Consider the following 13,832-nt stretch of genomic DNA (forward strand, 5'->3'; position numbering starts at 1 on the left):
CCTGGCTTGCTGAGCAGCTTGGAGCAACAAGGCCACTCTTGTGGGCTCTGTCAGCAGGCTCTGGGCTGCTCTGTTACAGCTCTGCGAATTGCAGCTGGTCTGTAGCCACCCAGTTCTACAGTCTAGGAGACAACTTGGACTTGGGACTCTAACTTATCAGGATGGCGGGTCCTATACAGGAAAGAAGCCTTAAGTCAGTCCTGATGTTTCACTCAAAATTGGTGCTAGGAATGTGGCTGTTGGACAGGATGTTGGCAAAGACTGAGCTTATCCAGTTGAATGACATTCACCATTTCATTATTCCACACTGCGTATCCTTAGTTCCGGTCCTTTCACTGTGCCTCATGTCAGCCTTAGTGGCCTTCTGTTTGTAGTATGCAGTTCTCAGGCAAGCGTTTGAACAGTTGTTAGCAGAAGACTCATAAAGCGAAGAGGTACAAGAAGATGTAGACAAGCAGAAAGAGTATCTTGAAGTTCAGGGAGGAAGCTGGGACTATGAAAAAGAAAAGTTCAGAGGACAATCTTTTAGTGTGATCACGCAGTAGAGATATTTTGAATTCCTGTTCATGTAGGCTTTCATAGAGACATTAAGTCACACTGCCAAAGCTAAGGCCTGAATCATCTTATATGAAGTCACTGCAGGTTTCTCATGGCAGTAATCAATAGAAACTTATTTTCAGTCTTGTTTCAAGCATTTCCTGGGGGGAAAACTATTCTCAGGAGTTCTATCTTACATGTATTCACAGGAAGTTGAAAGGGATAAACATGTTTCTGACCCAGGGACAATGGCATTTCAGGGTATTTAAAAAGACTGGATTGGATTCACAATGAATACAGAGCACACAATAAATTTGTCTGAAAGCATCTAGCAGATAGTTCGATTCTTATTCTAGAGCAAGACTCCTAAACTAACACCAACAAATTCAGGATCTGTGGAACACTATTAGGTGATGTTAAACCCTTGAAATCCAAGATGGAAGATGTTCAAGGCAGTAGATCTTTTAAGATGATTTCTGGTTTGTGATTTTGTTGTTGTTGTTTTAATAGCTTAGAAGAAGCTATTAAACAGAAACTCATCAGCACCGAATATTATGTACCTCACGCTCTGATAGTATGGTTCCAGTTCATTTGTGCTAGACCTTTTTGTCATTTTCTGTCTATTTAAACTTCTTCAAGTCCCTAGTGACTTGGAAATTACTTCTGACAGAGCAGGCATTGTTGTTTTCAGTTTTCTGCTGAACAAAATGTCAGCAGGTGACAACCGGTGTTACCTTAGTGTAGTTAACAAGGTTAAAGGGTCTTAATCTATGGCCTTTTCTTATGAATGTCTTATTATTCTGTTTCCTACTATCCTCTCAGACAGTGGGTATTGAGGACTGTCAGCTTCATGTCTAATGTTCTACTTCCATGCGAACTGCTTAGTTTTGTGTCTTCTTATCTGTGGAATCTCCTTAAGAATTATTGTGTTAGGTGTGTAAAATAATAAAAGTGGATTCACCAAAGGCATTTTCCCGTTTGTCTTCTTAGAAGATCCTATCAAGCCAGTCAGGTGCACTAGCCCGTACTCTTCTGTGTTTTCTGGCCAGTGGTATAGAAAGGTATGTAAGCTTTGTTTCAGACTGGTAGTTTTTCTGTGTGCCATCGATATGTAATTTTTTTTGTTTAATTTGGTTTGACATTAGGCATCTTTTCAATATAGACATACAGCACCCCTTGAAAAAAAGCAAGTACAACACCTCTACAATTTTCCTGATAGAGCTGGGATTGTGGTCAGCAGAGTGCAATTAAAACTCCATTCAAAAAATATTAAAATAGTTACTACTATATAGGGAGTCAAACTGTATTATATAGGGAGTCCTTGTCAGTTCAGGCTGCTTCTGTGGTCCCACTGCAACTTGGGGCCTCCCCCAGGAGAAGGAGCCTGCTAGTGTGACAGGGGCTGCATTCCCTGTCTGCTGAAGTCTACATCCTGCATGTCAACATCCCTACAACTCTGCTCTAGGATTTTATTTCTTACAGTTTCCATCATCAGTAATTAAAGGGATTGCAGGTTTTTTTTTTTTGTAAACCAGACATCCCTTTCATTCAGAGATGCCTTATGCAAAGCATTTGCTGAGGAACCAACATAAAAAAAATTAAGACAAAACCACCTTCCCCATGGGAGCACTTCCTCAGTACATGTTGATGAAACATGTCAAGACTCTCTAAATTGACTTCTTAGGTTCATTGCACGGTTTCTCTTTCAATTGCAATCTTGTCCTGTCTGTGCCTTAGTTGTACATATTGTGTTACTCCTTCAACAGTTGATTTATTGGGGGAGAGACCAGCTGTGCCTAGTTTACATGAGATGTATTGTAGGAGGGCTGAAAAGGTCTGGTTTAACTTAGAAATATTGGAGCTGTAAAAATGTTGATTGCAAGTTGATAGAGGATTGATTTACCTGATTTCTGTTTACCTGGATCAGCCAAACCAGTTTTTCCCAGGTGTTAACTGAGTAATGTTCCAGTGTGGTAAGTGTAATGGAAAAAAAGATAATTTCAGATTGTAACTCATTAATTTTGTTTGCTAGAGTTTAAGGAACTATAGCCAATATTTGAAAAATTTCTCTTCCAATTAATGAGTGGTGCGCCTGCTCCGTAACAATCGTTCTGCATCAAACATCATGTGTGTGGCCTCACTTGTGTTCACTAAGCTCTTAGTTAAATGTTGCTGTGCCTGCTGTGTTGATTGCTCTGAGTTACCATGTAGTTGTGAGGTAGAAACAAGAAACTATTTCCTTCATATATGCTGCTTCAGAGTCATTCCGAGCAAGGCAAATTTCTCTGACCTAAAATACAGGATGGTCCACAGCCCAAACAAATAGACTTTAAGTAGCTGAACTGACTGTGCTAACTTGCAAAGAGAAGCTGCCTAACCATTGATAATAGGAAACACATATATGACTGTCATCTCATCTTGTAATATGCATAAATTAAAAATATGAAGGTAACCTACTTTTGGTTATCTGCTTTAGGCATTGAAAGTTCCTCTTGTCTGTCTCCCCTGGGCTCTGATTCCTGCTCTTTAAGTTCATGGAAGTCAAGACACAAAGGAACAGTAGAACGAACTTCTAAGGGCTTATATTATTTCTATGCATGTGTGTAAAGGTAGGCATAATTTCACTAAACCAGAAACATTTGCTATCTGTAAACAAGAAGAATAAATGTGAAACTGTCCTCAGTGATTCAATTTGCAACACCAAGACAAAAAAATACTTACAGTTTTATAATATTTTTATCATCTATGTATTACAGACAGAGTCTAGTTTAAAATTATCTTGTGCTGTTGTTGCTGTTTGTACTAGAGAAACTGCAGTCAGAGCCTTGTGGTAGATAATGGGTCACTGTGATGAAGACCTTGTCAAAACCACAACTTGGACAGTATTTTGTACTTTCATATACATGTGGCTTTTCTAAAAGAAATGGCATGAAATGCTCTTCCAGTATATACTCTGAAAACCTATCATGACCTGGCATTTTGAGTAGGGACCTGAGGGAAGTGAGGACTGGGTTTTTCCCATGTCCTTGAAAATCAATCCACATCTGCCTGTGTGTTAAGCCTCGAAACTAAAGGAACTTGCACACTCAGCACTTTCTGAAGACTTTCTGCTAAAATCCCAGAGTGGTCCATTTGTCTGTAATGTGTTCTTCACTCTACAGAGCTTTAGGGACATGCAGGATGTCAGAGGGTCAGGGACCTCTTGTCTTGAGGTGAATCTCTACTGGGCTGGTCATGACTTAGCATCTGTTTCTCCTTTCATTGGTCATGATGATTTTAAGAACTTTCTAGTCCTTTTAAAGCTCAAATTATGATCAAATTCCAAAGTTCAGTGGCAGACATAAATCACAGCACTTTCTTGTTCCTTTTATGGTAGTTGTTGTTTTGGGGGCTGCTTTGTTTTTAACGAAAACTGGGTTATACTAATATACTTAGCATCTTGCATATTTATAATATGGAACGTTTAGCTACAGTAACTGGTCCAACAGATGGCTATTTTCCTTTGAAATGATTGTTTTCAGCCATTTAAACTCTTGTAGTAACTTACATAGCACTCAGTGTGGCTTATGTGATGCTATCCTGAAACTTTGATTTTTAAAAAATATTTTAGGAAATTACATACTGCAAAAGATTAAACTCAAAGACAGTGTTATAGTATTAAGCACTCAAAATAGTAACAAAACTTAACTTTTCCATCTGAGTTCACCACCTTTGTGCAAAGCATTTGTTAGAGTATGTGTCATTGTATATTTTGCATTTACAGGACTCAGGCCCCACTCAGTGCACAGGAACACCAAAGCAGGGTCCTCTGTTCATCACTGGTATATTATTTTGAGGTTACATCTTTGGGTTGGACCACAGGAATTTACAAGTTCCGGCACTACTTCTGACGCTGATTTCTAGCTGTTCCTGAATGAGACTGAGAAGGCATATTAGTGAGCAAATAAAAAATGTATGGGGCAATCTCCCTTCTCACATTTCCTCACAGGCAAGATCTTGATTTCATTTTTAATGTAATGTTCTTTAAATGTACAGACTGTGTACACTGTAATAGAAAAATACATCCTATTAGATCGATAGAATGCAGGGGCCAATGTGCCTCTATAAACCATGGTGTGAATGAAGATGTGTGACCTGATTAACTGAGTGCTTTCTTTTATGTCCGTGATACCATATATTTAAAGATACATTTTAGTATTAATCCAGATCTCTTGAGTTAGCCTAAGATCATATTTCCTGGTTTCTAATGATTACAATTTAGTAACATATGGTGCTGAAAGTAAATCAGATTATGTAGATCATTTAACCCAATACAGGTTAACTTAGAGGTGAAGTCCCTTATAAGTCCTGAATCTGATATTTTTATACTAATTCCTATACAGACAAAATTAATTGTTATTCCATTGAATGTGATCTTCTCTTCATTAACTTTATTGTGCCTTCATGCTTATATTCATAACTGAATAATGGTCGTGATTTTGTCATCTCTTCCCTGGCAGAATTAGACCTGATGATGTAAGAGACTGAAAACGATCAGGTCACTGTTCCTCCTTCCAGTATTGGGACAAATGCCCAAGTAACATAAGTTATTGTAAGTTTACTCTGAACCTCTGAAAGTTTACAACAACGGAGGACCTTGCCTGTTATTACCATATAAAAGATGTGCCTTTTTAATTTTTTTTTTCTTCTGATCATACATAGGAACAGCAGTGTCTAGCACTTCTGCTGCCAGTGGCTTCTTTTGTGGAGGACAGAATGATTTGAGCGTATATGCCTCGCACCCTTGGCCCCGGGCTCTGTAGAAGCTCTGTCATGGATTTTGTTCAATTTGTATGGGAGCTCTGTAAGGTGCTGAGCCAGCAGCCACCATGTTTTTCCAAGCATCTGGTTCCCACTGATGTATCCTGTGAGGACTGAAGAATGCTGACTCTTACAGAACCCCATCTGTGATTACGGGTGACATTGCCAATGGTGCTATGGCATGTACCAAAACCTACTGTGGGCTGCAGGAACAGTAGCATGGCTGGAAACTCTCTCTTAACTCCCCCATGCAGAGATGTCTGTGCAATCAAGGTGAGGCCTCTTCTCAGGAGCAGTGTGGCAAGGGTAAGACTGAAAACGCTTCAGAGCTTTGTTACTGAACTTAAAGCTAATCAGATTTTATACTTCTCAAGGAAGGTATGGTTTTGTCAGTCCAATTTAATTACATTTCATATTGAACTCAAATAATTTGTATATTTTGGGTTAGTTTTTCTACATTACTAGTTATTTTTTAAATTATCGTATTTGAAACTCCTTGGATTTGCTTTTCAGGTTTTAAACCTTTAGGGCATGCTGTGGTCACATTTTCAAGTTCTCAGCAGGCAAGGGCACTATTTAATGAAGAAATTAAAAAAGCTGAGGTTCACAAATATTTACTGGACATTTAGAAAGTTATCATAGCTTTATCTGGTTGTTACTATTTTTATTCAAGCTGGTAATGGAGTATTTTTTAGGGTCATTTACATACTTCAGACATGGTTTTGGTGAGCTGTAAAACATGGTGGGTGGATCTGACTGTACATATAACAGAATCACTCTCTAACACATTCACATCCCACAGGTCGCTGTAGGGGTACTTTAGCCAGGCAGTGAGCAGGAAGCCTTGGCCATGACCCGGGCTGTGTAAATTCTTTATGAATAAGTAGGGAATTGAGGTTTCACATCTCTCAGGTGGACTATTATATTTGACACCAAATTCTAAGAAACAAGGATGAAAATAACCTTTTTATTATGATCATAGTAGTACATTATCTACTGGAAATGGACCTGGAGAAGAGTCAACAAAGGATGTTTTATATTTTGTTAGCTGGTTTTAATTTATCAGCTGCCAGTTTCAATATAATTCTCTAACTAGTTGTACTGTAACTTTTGGAAAAATATCTACCCCCTGCCATTCTAGTTCTGATGGGGGATGTGTAAACGTGCTTGTGTGTGTTCATAATGTTTCCAGGCAGATTCAAAATGTTTGTTTAAAAGCTAGAAAAATCTGGTCTTCAAAGTTCAGAAGAACTGTATTGCTCATACTGATGTGGAGAGATTTATCATACTCTTGTCTGTTAATACCTCAGGGAAATTATTGCTTCTTGAATAATGGAATAAATATTGAGCCTCAATGCCAAGGTGCCTGTTGGTTACAACTGTTGGGATTATATCATAGTATGGGTCCAGGCAAAAAGGATTGTCTGTGCAAATGAGTTAGTACTGAGTCATCAGCCCTGTTACTGTCCCTGATGCTAGCTGGGGGACATTCCTGCAGTGATGGAATGGCAGCAGCTGGCACAGCTCTGATGGATGCCCCACACCGTGCACATCACCCTGGTGGTACTGTGGACTCTCTTGCGTGGGGCAGCGCACATCATCACAGTGAGAAGCTCACATCCTGTTTTAATCACACTCCTGTAACCCAGCTGGTCCACAACAGTATACAAAAGGAAGAACTGGATTTGGCTCTGAGTTTGGAAACTTATGCCTGCTGGAAGTACAATAGCTGAGCGTCGGTGTGTATCATGGTGAACACATAGTCTACGCGCCTTGTAATGGGAAGCATCCATGGCACTCCCAGGACTACTCTTAGAACAATGATAAAAGAACTGAGCTGTAGTTTTCAGTCAGTTTTGAGGGCTAAAGTAAACAGACAGGTGCAAGACAACATGACCTTCTTAGTGGAAATGAATCAAGAAAACACCTGCTGTTCCCGAGTATTGGGAGAACTTGTTTCCTCCTTGCATGGAAACATTCTAGCATCGTCATCCCATGCTTCACATCAACCTGCAGCAATAAAATCAAGCAGGTGAAAATTTCAGATAGATCAATGTTTTGGTGGTATCAGTCATGGAGGTCTGTTCTGCCCCCCAAAAAACAGATGGCTATAATTTATGATTTCATGATGGTTTTCATAGTTAAGTTTATGTTTTCAGTGAAATAATCCAATGGCCATTAATCAGGCATTGTCTGGATTAATATATTTTCAAAAGCTCTGTATTATACTTTACAGTGACACTAGCTACCCTTTGTTGGAGGAACTTAGAATCTTATTGCCAAGAAGCAGCACTGGGGTCTGATGAAGGCAGTCACCTCACAGGAAGGGCAACCTTGTCAGGTCATCAGAGGATTTCGGTTCTTCCTGGTCTTGCCCTGGTTCGTGATCTGCTGTTCTGCTTTCCCTTGCACAGCATCTTCACTTATGTCAGTCCCTTGTCACTGTTTTGCAGTAATCCTGGTTTTACCATGGATTCTATGTATTGGACAATGCTGAGCCCTTGTTCAAACTTCTTGTGATCGGGACATTTAGTGGCATTCTTTCTCCACAAGAATGATTTTTTTCCTCCTGACACAAAAGCAATATCTTCTTGGTTCTCTTATCTTGGTGCTGTGATGTAGACATCCATAACATAGTTTTGCTGCTTTCTCATAGTAACAGGTGTTTCTGACCATTTCATAACACTCTTGGATGAGTAATTCAGGAAAACATGCTGCTCTTAGCTCGTTCAGTGCTCTCAAATGGACAAAAATTAAATAGATTATGTGGATATTGTGCAGTTTAAATGTTAGCTTGTATGTAACAAGTGGAGAAGAAAGGAGCAGCCAAAAGGATAAGAAAACAAAGCCTATGGATTGTGGAAAACCATGAATATAACAACTTGAATCAAGTATGCCAAACACATAAATTCTCTGTAATTGTCGTTGATCAGTCTTTTTACCACTAGATCTACCTCAGAAATGATATCTGTTCAGTGTCATCCTAGTCATAACTATGACTCGACAGTTTGATCACAAAGTAGTGTTAAGTGTTAATAAGCAATTTTTATGATTTTAAAATCAATTTTCCTAACATGATCATCAATAGCACTTCAGATTCTGAGACTCTACAACAACCAATCTCATAGCATGGGGAAAAAAGTGTTTAACTCCTGTACTGATCAACAATTGGATTTCAATCACAATGTTCTAGGAGGAGTTTTGTCTATGAAAATATTTTGGCATTCGTGTGTGAATGTCTGGAAAACATGGGAAGGTGAAACAGTCCTTAAGTGTCCTGCCCTGATGCTAAGTTAACACGACCTAAGACTTCTGATGAAACCAAGAAACAGTTATCAATTAGCATCAGTTTCAGGAAGCATCATCATATCAAGACATCTCAGGGTGCCTTTATAAAAGAGAAAAAATACAATAATTTAATAGCTCAGTCTGCTGTGCCAAATGAATGACTCAAAGCAGAAAAAAAAAAAATAAAAAGAAAAAAAAGAGTATGAGCTATAGTTTCACAATTGCACCAGCCTACAGGAAAGCGCCAATTAATTTCTAAAGCATTTTGTTAGGAGAGTGATGGGACATGTCACCATAAAGCTTGAGCTTGTCTGGAGAATTAAGGACACCTAGGTTTTTGTTCCCCATTTACTAGCACTGATTTTCATTCAGTTTTCAAAAGGCCTTCAGACAAAGAAACCAAGTGAATGACATGAGCGTGTGTTTTATGCGTATTGGAGCAGAAGTTAGCTGTTGGAAAGAGGAGGTGGTAGTAGGCTTGCATTCCTCTAGTAACTCAAGGGCAGATGCTTCACAGTCTGTCTGAGGCCTCTTTAGGGGTGTGGAAACATGGCAGGAAGTGTTTCTGGTTTTCCCCCTAAATTCTGAATTCTGAATGAAAATTTGAAATGTCTCCATTTTGATTGGCTTTTGCAGGGTTTCAGGAGATGCTGCAGTTATTTTTGTCTTCTGTATGGTAGGCTATGTTCCTGTATGAACAACATTTCCTCAATATACCATCACTTTTCCTTGTTGAAGGCTTAAAGTACACTGGAGACTATAAAGGAGAACAGCTCCAGGAAGGATGGTGACTACATTAACATTAGAGTGATGATCACAGCAGCTGGAACACCAAAGACACCAGTGTTTAGTTCCTTTCCCATCCAAGTTGGCAACTTTTTTCCATGTGTGCTGTGCATAAGCTATAATCCCCTGAAAACATATAAATCTGCTTAACTTAAAAGCCAGGAAATCAAATGAAAAAAATTATTCTGGTGACCTTACTTCTGCTCCTTGTATGACGAACATGATGGCATCTAAAACCAGTTTTAATGCACTGGAGCAGAGCCTGAAGTTGGCAGAAGAGTACAGCTTTGGCTTCAGTTCCTGAGATGCCAGAAGAGATTGGAAGTCCTTGAAATTCTTCCAAGAAGTCACTTTGTCCTGGATGGAAACTGGCATTTATCAGTGCAGATGATAGTGGTGTATAGATGGCATCAATATTGATTTGTATACTGTGCGAGCTTTTAAATATGATTTAAGCTAAAGCTCAGCTTAACGTTAAGACATTTCTCCACAAAGCATTGATTTAATGTTAATGTTTTTTATGTTCCTTTCTTTGCTGTAGCCTTTCCCTTGGTTTATGGAGACAACCCAAATATGCTTCTTGGTTCCCTCTATTATCAGGCATTTGTGAAAGCCCCACAAACACTTGTGAATGTAAGTATTCAAACGTTTAATTTATATTATCTGTCAGGCAGCTTCAAATGCAGTCAATTTATGATAGTCACTAGCGTTCATCTCAAATTCATTATTACCCCTTCAGGTGCTTGCACTTGGCTTATTGTTTTCCTAAGCCTGATGAAGAACACAGGAATGCTTGATGGAGATCTAACAGAAAAGTTAAAATAGGCTGGCTCTTTCATCAGTTCTGTAAGGTCACTTCTTTTATGTTGCCTCTCACAGTGTTGGATATTTTAAGCAGAGTACTTACTGGACTAGAGAGAGAATTTCCTATTTGATTTGTATTGAAGTAATCTATGGCAGTTCTTGCTAAGTGAACTTGCACTGAGTATCATTCTACTGTGTGTGTCTCCTTGCTCTTGCTTGGGCGTTTCAAAGTGGCTGAGCAAGATCAGAGCTGTAGCTGCTGATCTGTGTCTGAATCCTGACGTCCAGATCGCCAGAGCAGCGCGGCTGTGTGGAGGTGACACCAGCTTTGGGGAGGGAGGGAGAGCAGTTACATCCCCAGCAGGTCGAAGTGGCCTGGGAAGAGAGGTGGAGAGAGAGGGACAGGGTTTTCCCTCAGCCGAGAGGTCAGTGTGCCCCCGCGGGCGGGCGGAGGCCGCTGTCTGGCGCTGGGCAGCGCGGAGCTTGCGCGGGCGCGGTGGCGGCTGGGGGGCTGTGCCCGCCCCGTCCCGGGGCTTCGCGGCGGAGTCCTCCCGTCTGCCGCGGCCGGGCAGAGCGGAGCTGGGTAGCGCGGCGAGGGGCGAGTGCCGGCCCTGCGGAGAGGGTTTGCCGGGCGGAGGCAGGTCCGGCAGCGCCGCACCAAATGCACTGGGCGGTGTTTGTTAGCGGCGGCTTTTTCGGACGGCTTTTCTCAGCAAGCCTGACCTGTTGTTAAAGCGTAGTTTTGGTCTGCCTTGGTTAGATTGTTATCTTTCTCCTTTTTTAAAAATTATTTTTTAATTTTTAAATTTCCTTCCCCCGCTTGCGGTTTAGAAGTGGCGCTTCGCGGCTAAGCGGGATGCTTGCGTTCCGGGTTACTTTGGTTGCCTGCCAGGTAGAGCTCATCTCTTACAGCATCCTCCTACCATCAAGCAAAAATCGTCTCCTCTCCCAAGGATTAATTATTCAACACGTTTAATGTGTTTGGGGCGGGGGGGGGAGGCGGCCACTTGGATACATCCTGGTGCCGCAGCGCCTGTCCCTGCTTTGTCTCGCACCTGGTGTGTTTGCGCGGCTCTCGGGTCTTCCTTCCCCCCAGCCTCCTCCTCCTCCTCCCGCCCGCGCCCCGCTACCTCCCTGCGGGGGCTGGGGGACTCGGTCCGCTGCACCGGCACCCCACGGGAGGTGGCTCCGCGCTGTCGCTCCGAGCCGCCCGGCGTCCCGCACCTTGTCCGCGGGGATGCTCGGGGCGGAGCCGCCGCCGCGCCCCCTCCGCTCCCCTGCGCGGCGGCTCTGCGGGCGGGGCGGGGGCTGCCGCCGGGCGGGGCGGCCCCGAGTGGCCCGGGTAGCGCGCACCGGCGGCCGGGCGCGGAGGAGGGGCCGGGGGCTGGCCCGAGCCGGGTGGTGCCGCCGCCCGGGCAGCGCGGGGGGCTTAGCGGCAGGCGCGGCGCGGCAGAGCGGGGCTTCGCCTGTGACTTCGGCTTTTTCCCGCAGAGCCCGAGGGGCGCCGGCACCGCTGAGAGCACAAGGGCGCGTTCTCCCGGCCGGTGGCAGCGGGGCGGGACCCGGGAGGACCGACGGAAGGAGCCAGCGGAGCGGCATCCCCAAGAAGCATCCCGGCGCTGTCCGTCCCGTCCCTGCTCGGTGTGGTGCGTCCCATCGCGGCCCGCTGCCGCCGCCCTGGGCCATGGGCCGGCCTGACTGAGAGCCCGCTGGACCCGCAGCGCGCCCAGTGCTGCCCGAAGCGCCGGCGGCCGAGGCGGGGCCGCAGGAGTCCCGGCACGGGGGAAGATGCCCTCGGCGGGGCGGACGGCGGGATTTCTCCTCCTCTGCGGGGGTAAGTACCGCCGAGACCGGCCTTGCGGGACGTTTGCCGGGCTTTGGTGATCGATGGCACCGGCGGCTGGGTCCGGCTTCGAAAACCTTTCTCAAAACACAAACAAGATATAAATAACCTTAATACTTTTTCTTTGCTTTTTAAGTTCTAAGGTTAAGTCAGAACAGATGTGAGTTTCCTTGTTCTTTAAATTTATTATGTGAAAGGGAAGAATACTTTCAAGCGTATTCCTGTTTTAAGTTTCTAAAACATTATTCCTTCTCCCAGAGCTTTTTGCATCATCAGATTAAATGGGGTTTGGATTAATAAATGAAAATGACCCAAAATATGAAAAGTTATTGGATCGTAACTTAGATGATGCTCTCCACAGATGTCAAGTTTCTAAAGCAAACAGAAAATCCATTCTATCTCTTTTTCTTCCATATGGCTTTGTTTGCCAATGCATTTCTGATGTTTACATGAATAAATCAAAGTTGTTGTTTGCTCGAGAATGCAGTACAACCTTGCACGCCAAAAATGTATTTATGAAAAAAAGCAAGTTCCAAACCAGTCCAGTAGTTCATTAGTTTGTATAAGAGTAAAGTGCAATATTAATTCTGTACTTATGGTTCTCCGTAAACAGTGCAACTTGTTCTTTCTCGTTATTGTTTCAAATTAATTGGTTTTAGTTCACAGTGGCTTAAACTACTCTCTCTAACTTGCAGAGACTATAAAGCATCTATTTTATTGTATTTTTTCTTTAGTATGCTAAAATACTTCAAGTTGCCCTTATTCTTTCTCTTCCTGGTACATTATTGTTAAGGCCTGATCTTCATAAAAACTCACTGGTACTCAAACCTGGGATGTTTGAGAATAAAATATGTGGATTATACTACATCTAACCATTTATTTAAAAACAAACAAACAAAACTCCCCAAACAACAAGAACAACAAAAAACGAACACACAAAACCCAGAATGGATTGCATCCCAGTTCATTTCACTGTCCAGAAGAATTAGCCGCACTTTTATTGCTAATGGATGATCTATCACTCCTCCTTTGCTTTTATCTTTGGCAAATCCATTTCCTTTAATGTTTTTGGCAGAATTGGGAGAAACGTAATTTACCGAAGTCCTTCAGTTTGAGGGTTATGTTTTCATTAGCCAAAATGAGTCACATGCATTTGCTTGAAAATTATTTTCAGTGATTTCCATTTAAGCTGGACAGATGCTTACTGCTATTAATGCTGTGATGCCCCAGAATATTGTGTGTATTGAACTAACGGGTGCTTGGAAATCCTGAGTTGCTTTCTTGTTCTTTTTTTTTTTTCCTTAATTGTTTCCGTTTCAGTTGGACTGTTATTTGATTTTACTTTTAGTTGTATCACTTTATATGAATTTCACTCTGAAAGTAATGTATGGGAAAGGGAATTGTCTCTGTGTGTTCTCCCCACTCAAGATAGATATCTAAAGCCTCCTTCTTTAAGTATCAGACCTAGGCAGTTGGAAATCAGTTTGAAAGACTTTTTATTATTAAATGTGACCATAAATTGTTAACTCTTGGATCTGTCCATAGCTTGGAGGAATATTATAGGAGTTGATTTATTTGAGCAGGATAGACTGCCAAGTAGACTTTTTTTTTTTTAATACCACTTGCTTATACTTATAATTGCAAATAGTAATTTTGTTTATGTTCTCAGCTTTGACTGGTGAGCTTAACATTTGATTTCCTTTAATTTTTACTAAAACTATGGGGAAGAAAAGGTGTATACATTTAGAATCACACTTCAGGGTAATTGTATTCA

General features: G+C 42.0%; 1 protein-coding gene across 1 annotated transcript in view; it reads left to right on the forward strand.

Annotated features, from left to right (window-relative positions):
* Nucleotides 1-12,003: 12,003 nt before the first annotated feature.
* RET (ret proto-oncogene) overlaps nt 12,004-13,832 on the forward strand; it is a gene marked incomplete at both ends in the record, with an annotated part of 81,807 nt that continues 79,978 nt past the window's right edge. Inside the window, one exon of the mRNA XM_080348295.1 lies at nt 12,004-12,049. Coding sequence (XP_080204421.1) covers nt 12,004-12,049 — 46 coding nt within the window. The remainder of the gene's footprint in view (nt 12,050-13,832) is intronic.

The sequence above is a fragment of the Nesoenas mayeri genome (genome assembly GCF_963082525.1).
Source record: "Nesoenas mayeri genome assembly, chromosome: 7".
Classification (NCBI taxonomy): domain Eukaryota; kingdom Metazoa; phylum Chordata; class Aves; order Columbiformes; family Columbidae; genus Nesoenas; species Nesoenas mayeri.